Source organism: Pseudopipra pipra, chromosome 5, assembly GCF_036250125.1.
Source record: "Pseudopipra pipra isolate bDixPip1 chromosome 5, bDixPip1.hap1, whole genome shotgun sequence".
NCBI classification, from domain to species: domain Eukaryota; kingdom Metazoa; phylum Chordata; class Aves; order Passeriformes; family Pipridae; genus Pseudopipra; species Pseudopipra pipra.
The window spans coordinates 42,038,119-42,053,887 of NC_087553.1; the positions used below are offsets into that span (position 1 = coordinate 42,038,119).

At 35.5% G+C, this 15,769-nt stretch overlaps 1 protein-coding gene across 5 annotated transcripts in view; it reads right to left on the reverse strand.

Annotated features, from left to right (window-relative positions):
- Window positions 1-908: 908 nt before the first annotated feature.
- XPOT (exportin for tRNA) overlaps window positions 909-15,769 on the reverse strand; it is a 29,076-nt gene continuing 14,215 nt past the window's right edge. For 4 of the 5 annotated variants that reach the window (XM_064655793.1, XM_064655792.1, XM_064655794.1 and 1 more), the window contains 15 exons: window positions 13,336-13,398; window positions 12,251-12,375; window positions 11,235-11,379; window positions 10,973-11,092; window positions 10,644-10,738; window positions 9,807-9,876; window positions 9,270-9,508; window positions 8,485-8,770; window positions 6,498-6,687; window positions 5,248-5,364; window positions 5,047-5,162; window positions 4,523-4,570; window positions 2,607-2,678; window positions 2,023-2,079; window positions 909-1,545 (listed from right to left, as the gene is read on the reverse strand). In XM_064655793.1, the coding sequence (XP_064511863.1) occupies window positions 1,519-1,545; window positions 2,023-2,079; window positions 2,607-2,678; window positions 4,523-4,570; window positions 5,047-5,162; window positions 5,248-5,364; window positions 6,498-6,687; window positions 8,485-8,770; window positions 9,270-9,508; window positions 9,807-9,876; window positions 10,644-10,738; window positions 10,973-11,092; window positions 11,235-11,379; window positions 12,251-12,375; window positions 13,336-13,398 (1,770 nt within the window). In that variant the 3' untranslated portion in view covers window positions 909-1,518. Of the gene's footprint in view, window positions 1,546-2,022; window positions 2,080-2,606; window positions 2,679-4,522; window positions 4,571-5,046; window positions 5,163-5,247; window positions 5,365-5,414; window positions 5,522-6,497; window positions 6,688-8,484; window positions 8,771-9,269; window positions 9,509-9,806; window positions 9,877-10,643; window positions 10,739-10,972; window positions 11,093-11,234; window positions 11,380-12,250; window positions 12,376-13,335; window positions 13,399-15,769 lie in introns of those variants that run through there. The other variant, XM_064655796.1, reaches the window with a different exon arrangement.

Sequence of the window (15,769 nt, forward strand, 5' to 3'; positions counted from 1 at the left end):
AAAGACAAGAGCTTTATTGTTCACTTTGTAATCTGCCTCTGTGTCGTAAAGTTTCCATAACTGCAGGGGAAGGAGGCCAAGCCAGACACAGAAGATGGACAGCAAACACTCAGCAATAGCTGCAGTGTCAGGGGTGCAGCCCCTTGTGCTGGGGAGGGGCAGCCAGGAGGTGCAGGAGCACAGGAACACATGCAAAGCACCAAGTCAGATAGGGAAAGCTTCTGGTGCTATGGGAGAAAATGAAAGAGGTTGGAGCCGGGGGACCTCTAGCACTGGTATGGCAGCCAAGGGAAGCAAAACAGGACTGTGAGACCAGAAAATACGAAAAGCACCACAAACACTTACCTCTGTGATACAACAAATCAAGTAACAAGAAACTTTTATTAAATACATATAAATCAGGAACAAAATCTTACAGAAGTGATACTGTCCAACTGAAGAGTAGTAAAGATAAGTGTCCTCTACTTTCTGCCCTCAGGGAAAAGGGAGGGAATGGAAGTGAGAATCCTCAAAACATTACCACACTCCAATCCTGGCTGCTATTTCTGATTCACTAAAAATGATTTATTTTCCATTTAAATTGGATGAAAAACCTAACATGAGAAATGCTCATCTGATTATGCTAGAGGTAAGTCAGGTTTTTACTGTGGACATCAGTTCTCGAGGAAAGTAGGCACAGGCACAGCAACACTCAAGCTTCACCCTGCCCCTATGAAATAGCTAAAAACCTGTAATGTTATAGAATTGAAAAAAAGTAGCAGTGTGTATAGACCATTGCAGGGTGCAATACGATTTATTATCTAAGCATAAGAAACACTGCGAGGTTCTACTCCAATGTAACAGCCAGAAGGTTCAAGAATGCTGTAGATTTGAAAGATTCAGCTAAAATGATTCAGAGAGACTAAATGTTTCACTGGATAAAATTTTATTTTTTTATAAAAAAAGATAGAACCAGATGCTACTTTTAAGTGAAATCATTTATTACACCAATCTGTTTTATAGGAGGTATATATATATATTTTATCATTAAGACAAATTCAATAAAGTGACTATCTACAAGAATGACTTTGATTGTTTTATTTTCATGTCACCATACATGAACAAATGAATTTTATGTCTTATTAAAACATTTTACTCCGTATCAAAAATGTACACATTTTAATAACCATTGCTATGGTCTGAAGGGATTTTTACATTTAATTCATTTAATTTAAAAAATAAGTGTCATTTCATTGCTTTACATGGTACAGTGTAAGCTTAAATCATCCTATATATAATAAAAGTTTGTGTAGGTATACAGGTAATTTTTCATGTTGTCACATACCTTCATGTTTGAGACACCAGTGGGGAAATTGCATTTCTTTTTTGCAAAAGGTTGAAGTATGTACTGATGTGAGCACAAAGCAACATTTCTTAAAAACAAAACCAGTTTGAATGGCACAAGAGTTAGCATTTTTATAAATTAACAACTAGAGTTCTGGATTATGGAAACAGGTACATGAGATTCCAGTACTTTCCTTAGGGCTTGGCTCTCTGGAAGAATACCTGTGAAAAATTATTTAAAAAAAATTAAAACAAAGGAAATACAAGACATGGAATGGTTGATGTATAAGGCAGTTAGTTTGACAGAGCTCATTTTCGTGTTCAGCGTATTGGTTAACACATCAGGTACAAGGATGTGACTTGTGCTATTTGATTACACTCACACCCTCAAAAATGATGCATTCTGACATTCTCTACAATTATAGCATAACCTTTTTGCTATTTCAGCTATTAAATAAAAGCCACAAGAACATCAAGATATTGAGGAGATGGCAAGGTGCTAAGAATAAGTGACAACTTTATAGATATAGGTTTTTTGTTTTTCCCAAGTAACTAGTTTTAATATTTGGAAATTCCCTATAGCTCAAAACCACTAAATAATTTAATACTTTGATTTTACTTCAAGTCACTACTATGATTGAATTGCATGACAAAGTTCAAGTGGAACTAAAAGCTATTTAAAGAAAAAAATCTTTATACCTTTAAGTAATTTTTAAAAACTTTAGCATCAGGCTGCTGAAGTGCTTGACAGAATTCCTGTAAGAGAGAATAAAGAAATATTAACTAAATGAAGCAACAAGACAACCTGAGATACATTAGGAGCATATATATACACCTTGTACGTAAAGCCATTGATATTAGTTTGTGTTTTCCCTAATGCACAACCATAGAAAAGCATGTTATGGATAAAAACTTGTAAAAGGCTATGACAGTCCAAGTGCATTCTGGGGTGAAAAACTGTTTTTGCTTTTTTCAAATACAGGATATCAGATCCATTTTTAGCAGAGTAGACAAACAGGACTATCTACAAGGATATCCTCAAGTTAAAATTTGAATTCAAGTAGGAAGATTGCTTAGACAGTCACATGCACTGGACTTTTTTTTTTTTGCAAGGTATGCTTACAGTAACTTTACTCCTTATGCTAAATTAATCCTATTCTGATATGCAATAACTGAATAAGTTTTATTGCTGGGGGAGGTTAACTTTGTAAGTACCCATTTTTTTCCCCATTTAAAATTTATGATCGTTAGAGTTTTCCAAATGTTCTTTTAGGAATTCCCACCTGGATTATCTCAGGAGCTACTTGCAAAGAAGGCAAATACTCTTGCTGAAGATACTGAATGCACTCAGGACCCTAGAGAAAAGCAGTACACAATTTTTCAAAGTATATTTTTTTACAAATGGAAAATCAGTCCGATACTGTATGGTACAGAAAACTGAAAACAGGTGGTTTATATGACTATTATAGAGAAGTCATAGCATATCAAATGCTTATGTTATTCTCAGCTGTTAGCAAATAAAAAGATTTGTCAACCGTGGCATTAAGGATTCTACTGCAATTTGGTATCTTTTGTTACACAGCAAAAGAATGCACAGAAAATTGCAGTGAAATAAGAATTACAATAGAACCAATCAGTTTGTTACATGTCAACTGTAAAAGTCAGTTATGTATGAAGGTAGCCCTAATTTCACTATCTGACATATGGAAGAAATAAAAAAAATGGCTTTTAGTATCTGCCTACTGTTTTACCACACTACTCCCACTGCAAAATTTAGTAGCCAAATGCAGCTAAACACAGTATTTCTCTTCTTGTAACTTTGACTGTTATCTGCAGTGGACTAAGCAGTAATTATATGGAACTTCCAAACCTTTGAGCAGTGCAAATATTTTGATTAATGCTTCAGTTTTTGTTTCCTTTACTGTATTTATCAGATAACTCTCATCACAGGAGGGATTACTCTACACTGTCAGAATACAAACATGACTCAATACATCTAGCTGGGGAAAGTGAATGAACTTTATTAATTCACATAAGTTACCCTAGAACTAGAACATGGTATACAGTACACATGAGGGGAAAAGATTTCAGATCATTTTCCCATATTTGTCTTGATTTGTCCTGGTTCCTGCCAGGCCAGGGTAATTTTTGCAGGAGGAGTAGTTATTCTGTACCAACTGTTGGGTAGCCTGGTGGTTCCATGGTGCTCTGAGTAGTACTGGTTTCTGTGTGGTGAGCTTTTTTTTCATGTGTAAGTCATTAGCTTTTCTTGTACATCCTTTTATTATTATTGTTACTGTTTGTTTCTAATTTCATTGCTGTTTCCAGGAAACTGTTCTTATGTCAACCCACAATCTTTACCTTTCATGCCTCCAATTCTCCTCTCCAGCCACTCGCAGAGGGAGGGAGAGGTGGGAGTGAGCGAGCAGGACATGGTTTCGAGTGTTGCAGTGGGAATTAGGGAACAGTATTCCTAAGCCACAACAGTGTAAAAAGAAACTGTATTCATAATAACAAGTTATTTCCTTTACCAAAGCTTGATTTCCTATGGATTTCTCTCTTCATTGCATTTCGGTAAAAAAGGAACAAACTCAGAAGGTCTCTTCAATTAAAACATAATTCCTTTTCTGCCAGTTTGTAACTTCTTACAATTTTTGTGTAGTTGTGACTTTAACTTGCATTTGACAAAAAAGTTAGCCTGTAAGTTAAATGATGTAGCAAGAAACTAACATGAACATAGAAAGGGTTTCATTTCCCATTAAAAATAGGAACACACTACACTGTTTTAAGAATTAGACAATGCAAAATTTATTTTTTCCATGTTTTTCAATCTAGTCTCCTACACATTAAAATACTTATTTTTCACACAGAAGTGCTCTACGGTACATCACTAATGATCTTTTATGTCAGTTTAATTACTACACTGAAAAGTGAAAGAATGCCAATTGATCAATTAAACATAGTACCAACCAAGTGAGCAGATTTTTCTTCTTGATGAAGAGTCAATATTTTGCAGTAATTTATCAAGAGGTGGAAGTACTGGATCCTGTATCCCAGCGCAGCATTATGGTCATCTTGTTATTTTATATAACAGTACAGCAGGAATTCAGCATAGTAAGTATCTAACTTTTAGAAACTGATAAAAGCACTAGAAAGAAACCTGCAACAGTTATTCCCTGTAAAGTATGATGAAGCTTACCCTTTTGAGATGAATTGTTTTTAACGTCACTGCACACTCTGATAAAGCCTGAAATGTAATATATAACATTAGACTGTTGCATTGGTCTACTGGTTAAGTATTCAAAGCTAAAGAACTTAATAAGGACCAAAACAAGGGCTAATTCATGCTATTATTCCCTCATTTACCTGTCACATAATTCAGAGTCTTGACCTTCCAGGTTTTGTTCCACTCTAATCAGAAAAATTTCTGCACAGCTGAATCCAAAATGAACTAAAGAACAGTCAACTGTGTATGTTCGCTTTCACTGAACATACAGGTCAATGTTAAATACTCAGATCTGCAACTAATTTCTAATGTAGGGAAACTACAGAATACACTACTACTATGATATTCAATAATTAATCATTCAGGTATCCACAATTAAAAAAAACCCAAGGGGTGAGATGACAATCTTTAATACCACATGGCCATTGTAGGTTTCTTAGCTTGAATCTGCCCCATAAGAATGAATGCAAAAAAAAAAAAAAGTCCATAATACACACCAGTACTGTCTGGGCATCTGCTAAGTCAAATGTTTGCTTCAAAGGTGCTAAGAAACATGCAGGAACAATGTGCTTGTAGACAAAGTCTGCAAAACCTACTGGTCCATCTTTACCTCCTGAAAAGAAAAATAACATTCCAAGTTCTATTATTGCTTCACAGATAATAGCAACTGCAAAGGAATTCTGGAAAGGCAGTCTTACCCCAAAGCTCCACCAACTTAGAAAGAATAATAAAACAAGTCTTCTGTGCAATAGGATCTGGGTAATCCACTGCTCCTTGAATGACAGTGAACATCACACGCTCCACATTCTCTGCACCTTAAACACATTAAAATGAGCTTGTCATTTCAACTTGCAGCCTAAAATGTTTTGATACTGTTACACTATTTTATATAAATACTGACCTGGAAGACATGCTTCAACTTCAAAATAGCTCTTTTTTGCACAAATCTCAAATATTTTTGGGAAGTTTCCCCTACGATGCAAGACAACTCTTATTTAGGTTATAATTTTTTTTTACGTTTGGAGATTTAAATTGTTCTTCTGGCCTTTAATACACACAAAGGTGAGAAGGGTACTTTGACCTGCTTACAAACACAAATTTTCTCCTCTTTACCTAAACCTGGTAGACTTAATTAAAACTCAGTGGCACTGAAGCAGTTAGCCTATCTTGCAACATATGGCAAGATATTTTTTACACATTTAAAATCTCTGTGCTGCATCTATGCTTATTTGTTCGATTCCTTTAAAAATTTCTTGGCACACTGCAACTACCAAGAGCCTCTTTCAAGAAAGCTTTCCTTTCCCACTGGTATTACCACCATTTGGTAAGTGGAAGGAACTCTGAGCTCCAACCAGCTGAGTCACTTTAAAGAATCAGGCAACTAGATATCTGACTCGAAATTCCTGCCATGAAAAGAAGTAACCTCCATCTGGCCACTAAGGGTGAGGAAAACCTGGTAACTACATATATAGTAAGTCACACGATGCCTTCCACCACCACAGATAACAAGATCAGGTGGTAGTGATAAAAATTTGCAAAATTTACTGATGTGCCTCTCCTTCAGAAAATGAACACAATGAATACTGGCAGCTGTGAGTGGTCTTGCCCAACAGTCTGAACACTGTTGGATGTATGATCTCTGATTCACCAGACAAATACAATTATGCATGAGGATGGATATACCATTCTTGTCGTTACAGACACAGTGATCACATTAAGCTGAAAAGATCAATAAGGAGAATATGCCTATTACAGATGGATTTCACAAACCCAAATTCCTGTACAACAGGTAATTTGAATCAGGCAAATTGAATACTGTATATACATGAATCCATTCTACCTTAGCATAGTTAATGGTACTTGACAGGAACTAGGCTAATGATTTTAGTAGATAAAACCTAGCTGAGATTAACCATAGTATTATCTTTTGAGCAACTGAACTCATTACCTTGATTAGCTATGACTTCACTCATTCCACTACCAGTTACTGTCTGCAAAAAAGCAAAGTAACTCCTCCGTAACATTTGTTTTTCTAAAGCAGCAGACTGGTCATTTTCTTCTGCTGGAAGGAGCAACACCTCAAAAATAGCATGAAGTAGTGGCATAAACATCTGTTGCAGAAAAGGTGAAACCTGTGTCTGTGGAGATCAGAAGAGGGTGTCAACTCAAACAGTTAGAGAAATCAAACATTTAGAAGTTAAAACTTACAGGCTTGTTACAATTCTGAGCTTGGATTCACTTTTAATATTAGTAATATCATGTACCAACTACTTAAAGCAAGCTGCATCAGGGTCATCATGAACATTCCTGGATCTTGACTTACACACCAACTATTTCAAGCTTTTGAACAAAAAAAAACTAGTCCTGCCTAGTCTCATTCTAAGTAGGAACAGAAGCTTTTTCAGGATTTTTCATCCTTCTGTTCAGACAGACCATTTCAAATTTCCTGAAATACCATCCCTAAGATGCTGAGGCCATCTTTTGTAGAATTTTTCTTTAAGGATTACTGAAGAAGCACAAACGCTTCTGACGTTACAGAATAAACTTGTCACTTACAAGCAAGTGAGAAATATATGGAAGGGCACTAAATTAATTGAACACACATGAATTGAAAAACTGAAGGTGTGTGTTATTCAGTCATGCCTTATAATTCTATAAAGAGGCAACTCAGATGTTTATTTCCTAATGCTTAAGCAAGATTCTATCTTCAATCTTCTCTTTATTATACCTTGAAAGTATTCAGGACTATAAGAAGATGGAATCTTTGCTTTACCATGTTATAATAATAATAGTAGTGTATAATACAAAGTTAAATATTTCACACAAACATGGTATTTGTCCAGTCTTGCTCCTGTGACTTTTTTTCTTTTACTTTCCTCACCTTTCACTGACTATTTTTAATTATCTACTGTTATCTTGGATTGCTTTTAGCATAGCTTGCTAAAAGGACTAAAGTAGTAAGAGTCTTCCTCCCTAATCTCTTAAATACTCAATTTTTCAAAAATCCCTCTCTGCTCTGAAGATGGGATACTCCAAACAGTGGTCTGTCCACATGCTAGATTCACACACGTATATTATAGCTCTGTTTCACTGCTCACAAAATGCGCCCCTCTCTTCACTTGCAGTAATTTTAATTTTGCATTCTGCTGGAAAATTTATTTAAGTCTTTTTAGAGGGCTTCTTAACCTTCTCATACAGCCATGAATTTCCCATACCATTCATAACAGTGTGATATTCCTGTGGCAGCTCCAGGGAATTAACAGAGGTAACAGGTTAGTAACTTCATCTATTTCACTGACTTAACATTTGAATTGTTTGAAACTAGGAAGCTCTCAAAGATTACACTTTAAGAGCTTTTGCCAGATTATTAGTTGACAGTCCTACTCCTGTTTATTACATATCTCATGTGTGCCATTTCCAAACCTCCATATTTGTCCATGTATTTTTAACTGCAATGCATTAAGCCTCGGTGTACATTTTATGCAACACCACTAGATAGAGATCTCATAAATCATTATTCCTCCCTATACCTGCATCTGATATTTCTGTATCTCTGTCTTCTGGAAATCTCATTATAAGAAATGAGAAAACTCACTTCAGAGCTTGCATAGTTTGTAACATTAGCTTAACACTTCAGGGAGGGCATGAAGCTAATTGTGTCAATCAAAAAAAAAATCTGCAAGTACTACTTTAAAATACTAAACTCAAAAATAAACACAATATAAATATAATCAAAGAAAAAACACTCATTCAATCACTGTGAATCCAGCAATGAAGGACCGTGATGGAAGACAATGTTTCCCAGCAGCAGCCTGAAAAATATACTGATTTATAAATTCTTAGGTAAGGTTCTAACAGATACCTGTTTTTCTGTAATGAGAAAAGAGAAGATATCAGCAACACTTTGACCCTGAAAAGCTTAAGCAGTATCATACCTTAAACTTAGCTGTTATTTGGTTTATAAGAGGAATGAATTCTTGAAGATCTTTTGCTTCACAATCTTTAAGCATGTGTTCAGAGGCAGAAGGAATGAATGGAAGAACTTCTTCCTCTAGGCAAATAATCATGCGGTGGAGGAAAGTGCGGACACCACTTCTCAGAACTTCCTTTTGTAACGGACAACTGAGAGCTGGCAGAAATGTTTGTAGACAGTCCAGATAAACCTCTGAGCATCCACATTGCTTTACAGTTTGCTTATTGCTGAAAGCCTTGCTGGTTCGACTGTAAAAGCAGTACATAAAGTTTTATATAAGCTCGCGTTCCAGTATAATGAAGAAGCAGTAACACTGAGAACAACAAATGCTTTAAAACCCATGCACTAAACTAGAATATTCCATTTCATGAAATGAGAGCCAAACAGTGGAAGTAATGAACAGAATTATTTGATATGAAGTAGAATTGCTTTGGCAGTTTTTGAGAATTAAATTCTAACAATTTACAAACAACATATGATTAGAATAGCTCCATACAATTCTTTGAGCAGCAGAATAGATGCTGATTCATTATAAACTTGCTCTATATTCTCTGTATCTACATCCATAGCAGCCTTTTCTAAAGGACTTAACTCATTTTCTGGGCTGCCATAAATTCTACAACCACTGATGATTTTCTAGGTCAATGAAGGATAGGTAGAAAACTCAGCCCCTCCTCCCAATAAATCCTTTGTATTTTCCTTTTACTCAAACCAGAAACGTACACAGAATCACTGTGTTGTACCTACCTAGCAAACCCAACAGCATGATTGAGGCAGTCAGCCAGTGCCATCTGTCTGTCCTCATCTTGTGCCATCATCAGTTTTTCTAACAATACTTTGAACTTCTCCATCAGCGGAGTCAACAAATTTCTCATTAGAACCTGTTTTCGTTCTGCAGAGTATTCGCTGTTAACTATTAACACTCCAGCTGTTTCATAAATGAAAAGTTGATCATCACTGCTTAACAGTGCCTGGTAACCATTTTCCTAAAATTGAAGATAACAAGTGTAATTCACTAAGCGTTCTTTATCAAGGCTGTCTTCTCAAAGTTTATAGCCTTCTATATATACCCATCTCTATCCTATGCTCCCAGAAACCCACATAAGCAAGATTATTAAAATTAAGTACAAAAGGTACATGCAAGTGATCTCAGACCAAAAAAATCAGGATTACTATTTGTGTTTAAATGTTTACATGCTAAGCTTACAATTCAGCAAATACTCAGACACACAGATGAGTAAGTGCAAGCCTTATTCATTACTAAAATCTGCTGCAAATACTCACAGGAGGAGACAGTTCCATTAGGTCTTGTATTCTATTCAGAACATCTTCAATAAAGGGATTCATTTGCTTACTGAAGTAAAACAGAAAGTACATAACACTATTTAGAAGCACGTGCATTTTTACAAGTTTCTTGATATTTTATTTAAGCTGTAAAGCTAGACACTAAACTACCTTCTCAGTGTAGAAATCCCCGTTAACTATCAAAGCCCTGCTGCAGAAAAATCTGGCTTACGGATATGGTGCTAGTGGTAGGCCAAATAGATACATGGCATAGTAGGAAATAAACATTTCTTTCTTTCCCTCATTTTTTCAAAAACATGGATCATCTAGCAAAATAGTTTCAATAACAGTTGAAAAATAGGATCATGCTGAAATCTGAGCCATTTCTGAGTTTCTTCTACCTCTACATTAAATACAAGCCTATGAAATAAGACCAACAAGACAGGACTGTTCAAAGGGTTCTAATACAATGAGTAAACTTCATCAGTATAAATACCATAAATACTCAAAATTTGGTTAGGGATAGGGAAGAGTTACTTCTTGTGAATCTCCAGTTCCACTCACACTCAGCTCTGCTCACTGAGGAAAAGCAGAACAGACGGACATTGTTGATCAGCTTTGACAGCTAATCAAAATAAACTAAGCATATGTATTTCCACTTCTGTTACAAATTTTTCCACTGCTACCTTAGCATTACACAACAGGACAACCCTGCTAGAGCACTGTTTATTACATCACTGCAGTCCACTTGAAGCCCAGCCTGTTTCAATGACAACTGTGACTTACAGAAGGGCTGTGTATGGTAAATTCAGTGCCATTTGGACGCATTTTACTCACTTAAGAGACTTGACAAATCTGGAAAAGAGGTAAGCTGTTCGACTCCGTACTTTGGGACTTGTATGGCGAAGACCACGGTGATCTAAAAATGCCATCTGCAATCAAGAAAAGCATCTCAGAATCCCTAAACAAAACCGGGGGAATCTAATCAAACAGTTTAAGAAATCCAGCTTCTTTAGTGACCTTCAGAAAATAGGAAAATTTCCTAAGTCTAAAGAACTTAGGAAATCCAGCTTCTTTAGTGACCTTCAGAAAATAGGAAAATTTCCTAAGTCTAAAGAACTTCCCTAGTCTTACCTAGTAAAAAATGTAAATGAGGTGAAACTTACCAGAACAGTTGGAATGTGCTGAGGTTCAACAGCAAAGAATTTTTCATATCTAACCACTGTTTCAAAGAATTCCAGGGTCACAGATGTGTGCTGATAGGCACTAACACCAGAAGTCACCAGCTACAAATAAAAACATTAGCATTTTAGCTGTTTATAAAACTAACTGCAATGTAAGTGACATGCTGGTAATTAACGTGAGCCATTTAAACTGAAATGTTCCAGTCTTTATTGCCATTTTAAATAGCTCTCAACACATACTTACTGTTCTCATCATGTCTTGTAAAGCTGTAGCTTTAGTAACATCACCAGAGAAGTGAGCACCATGAGATACAGGAAGAGCTTCAGCCAACATATACAGCAGCCTTATTGCTACTTCTACTTCCATAAATCGCGTAGTCTGCCAGTTCCTAGAGAAAGAATATGAACATGTTAGTCTTTAGTACCCTATGAAATAATCACAGTTCTTTTCTTTTTATGCTGTGCATTTGTGGAAGGCTCAAAAGAACATATTTATACTACAAAAAACACCGGTAAGGCCCAGGCAGTATTTCAGGATGCTTCTGAAAGACTTTATCCACTAACACACCACCTCTTCATCAGAGCACTACCAATTTTCTTTTACCAGTTTCAACTTGAAAGCTACAGATTTCCTGAAGTGCTTACTTCAGTACAAAACCACCTACTATGATGTGTGGACAAGTCATTCGGCCTCACACAAACAGAGGCTTACTAAAGAACAAGGTACAATTGTTTATACACAATACTGGATTTCTATTTGTATACACATAATTGTCCTCACAGTCAGGCAATTAGTAATCATATTTCTTTACTTACATGCAGTTTCCACTATTGGATCTATTGTTTGTTTGTTTTTTAACAAAAATACTTCACTTACATTTTTTAACCCTATCCAACACTTGTTTTTCTGATAAAAGTAATGCATAATATTTACACCTCAAGGAAACTCTTATGAGATGTGGCAAAGTGAACACCTGTCCAAATGGCTGTTGCTGTGTAGGTAAGTGACAAAGATCAAGAACACCTCTAGGAAAGAAGCACTATCATTTAAGGTTACAAAAAGAAAGCTTTTTCTTTCTAAAGAATTGAGTAAAAGATTATACAAAGTCACATTTATCATTAAGTTGTAACGAGCTCATTCTATCAATTGGTTTCATATTGCTGCATCACACTTAAATTCATTACTAACTATGACAGTTTACAAAAGGCAAAAAACTCCCAAAGGGCATCATGCAAAACAAGCCAAAACCCCCAACTTACTGAAGTGTAGTGTTAAAAACTCTGCGGACAGACGCCAACAGTAATTCTGGTGAAACCTGGGCAAGTCTGTCCAGCAACAATTTTAATTGTTTTCTGTACTCCACAAACATTGCTTCATCTTCACCCTACAAAACATTCACATCAGTAAAGTCCATATTTTCACGTTTAAATTCATCCACAACCATTTTAGACAATTACACCTAAACCAAAAAACATGTATATACAAAACCAGTCTAGCATGCTCAGAGAATTCAATAATGCTCACCCTAAGCAGGCTCCTTTTATGGCTAGTTGTAATATGTTGAGATACATTGCATTCAGTCCAGAAGCATATTAAAAAGGCTTTCCAAACTGAAAACTTGCCAAAAGTACAAGAAAGAAAATGCTCTTGGCAAAGTCTTATTGACCCAATTCTTGAAAATTGACTCACTCCCCAAAAACGTTGTTTTTTTTTTTTTTCTCAGCATCTGTCTTAATTTTAAAATTGGACCTCATAGCAACATTTATGATGGACTGCATACAGTTTAGGTTAACCTTTTTAAGACTACAACTCTCCAAACAGCCTGGAGCAAAAGTAAGTCTGTCTAACACACTCAGTCATTACTGTTGGCTTATAGAGATGTAGGCATGAAAGGAGAACTCACTCCACCTTTATCTTGTTTTTGCAGAGGTTTGACCATCTCTAGTAGCTCAAGCAGCATCTCTTAAAGAGTTTCATTACACAACATTTCTCAAGTCTTTTTGCAAGATAGAAGTGATGCACAGAAACACATAAATTTGCACTGAACAAGTCACCTTAACAGCCATGTTTAGGTATCAGCACAGCTGTGTTTGTCTAGGAATATCTTTGCACAAACACAGCCAGAAACACTCTTAACTGAACTGGCTTGGATATTCCTTTACTATGTTGTTTTGTCCTATGCAGACATATCCAGAAGTTAAAAAAGCTTTCCATGTAAGAAAAAAAAAAAAAAAAAATCAGGCTACAGACCTTTGCTTTCCACCTTTAAATCTCTAGTTTAAGAAAAACATGGATTTTAAAAGTGTGAGCAAGTTTAAGTACATATAATTAAATGGCATAATACCTCATTTTCAAAATTATATTCTTCATCATATGTCAACTTCTTCATTACAGCCAACATGATTGCCTAAGATAAAAACACAACTGTAAGCATAGAAGCAGACAAGTTACAAGAATCAACAGTTAAAATTACTACAGTAAAGAAAATATGAAAGCAAGCATTATGTGTTTACATATATTTTTAATCCCATTTGAACTATTATTTTCAGAGGTTTAGCAGAAGTTAACGGTCCAAATCAAAACAGATGGATTATATCCAAACAATACACAGATGCTATTCCAGATACACAGCATAGATGATTTGGAGCTCTCAGTCTCTGACAGTACTATCTGGCCTTATTCCCAGCTTGTGATCTGTGTTCAGTTCACACTGAAAACAATCAAGATGACTGAACTAGGCAGAGGAAGCTAAATAGTTGTCCAAGATACTATTTTATAGGGACAGGTCAGCTCAGCGGTAACATCAACTTCTCTAATAGCTCACAGTCATTGGGATGGGTGAGTAACATCAACCTCTACTCACTGCTTCAATACTGCTTCAAGAAACAGTGTACTATACTTTAGTAGCTATAACTACTACCTGTAGCACATAGTCAATACTATTGATTGAAGTATTTTAGTCTAATCATTATCATCATCATAATCAATAAAATAGAATAAATCATTTATATATTTGGTTTGCCACCCTTAATCCTGCAGGACAAAGTAGCACAAAGATTCAATTACACCTATACAATCTTTTATACACGAACATAGACTAAATCTGGGACTAGGACTGGATCCAACCACATCTAGACTCCTCTCTGAGAAGGAGTCTAGAAAGCAAGGGTGTCCTTTCTGCACCCCGTGACTCAATAGGAGGGTCTCTCTAATAAACCTTGTCCACAGCTGAAGCACAATTCCACCTAAGTAGGGACTGTTGGTATGTCTTAAAGCAGCAACATATATAAAGGCCTGATCTTAGCTCTACTTAAGTCTGAAACTCTAAATATGTCACTTTGATATTACTCAGCATTTACTAGTTCAGGTTTTCATAACTCTGATTTAATGTTTAAAATACATAGAGTATTTAATTCCATTCATACTTGACAGAACGGACAGAAATTGGACTAACATACACAGTGAGCTAAAAAAAGTATGTAAAAATCTACTATATTTTAATTCTGGGGAACCTACAAAAACTTGTATTAAGTCTAAAATATGCCAAATGGACAGAAACCTATTCTGAATTCCTCTGAGTCAGAGGAAGACCATTTTTATATCTATGGGAACAATAAAGTGTTAGAAGTCATGAGAATATGAAGTAGCAACAAGTAATAGGGCAGGATGTATCCATATACCTATTACAAGGAATGAGTTCACTGAATGTTGGAGAATACTCAGTAGAATTTTAACAGGTATTTAATCAGCATTACAGAATCCCTCATGTTTATACCTACTGCCAGGTGAAAACACAAACTTGTGTCGTTTTTTCTTCATATTGGTTAAATTTAATAGCCAACAGCTGATCATGTCAGCAAGACCTTGATTAGCATTTTGTGATTTTCTTTCAATATGGAAGGTTTCAGAATGTAGATAGCCACGAATTTCAGATAAATAATAAAGGAACAAAGCACATAAAAACCCCCAAGAAAACCAAACAAAAACATCAAACCACCAAAAAACCCTCACAAACAAAAACCCAACAACAAGCAATAAAAAAACCTTTTGACAAATGAACCATCATTTTTCATTTTAACTGCAAAACCTGAAATTCCCTAACACTAAAATGGACCAATGAATTAAACTTTGGTTTCTGAGGTGAAATTTAGTGATATTGCAGAAATAGATACTTTGACACCAAGTGTCAGCATCACCTGTGAGAAGTCTCTGCTTCTGTGTAAGAAGTGATATTAAAGAATTGAAATAACTGCAAAACATTAATGCAATATGCTTGTAGCCAAAGATATTTAGAAGGACCTGTCATTCTAAGAATTAGAAATGTGATTCTGCTGATGAGAAAAAACTTTGGAACTTTAAAGGCAAAATAAACAAGACACCCCCCGTTTTCCTGTTCAAATAACAAACAAGTTAAAAGGGAGAACTTAGGTGCAAAACTTTAAAGGAATGCTGCTAAGCCCACAATTTAAAGCTTAAGACACACAACAATAAGTTTTAGATTATTTCCCATTAATTTCTTATTATGAGGTGAATGAAAGAAAAAAATATTGGTACAACTGCTTCTCAGTTTAACACAAATCCTCACAAAGTGCTCAGTAAAATTAAGAAATGATTGCAACATGAGGATCTTCAGTATGAAAGCAGTTTTAGTAAACTTATTTCAGTAACAAAAATAAAAAGATTCAGTGATAGTATCAAAGTTCACCTTAGGCAGATATATAATTCAGTTTTCTTTGTAAAGGAAAAGAAATCCCACCTGTCAGCTGTATCAACTTACA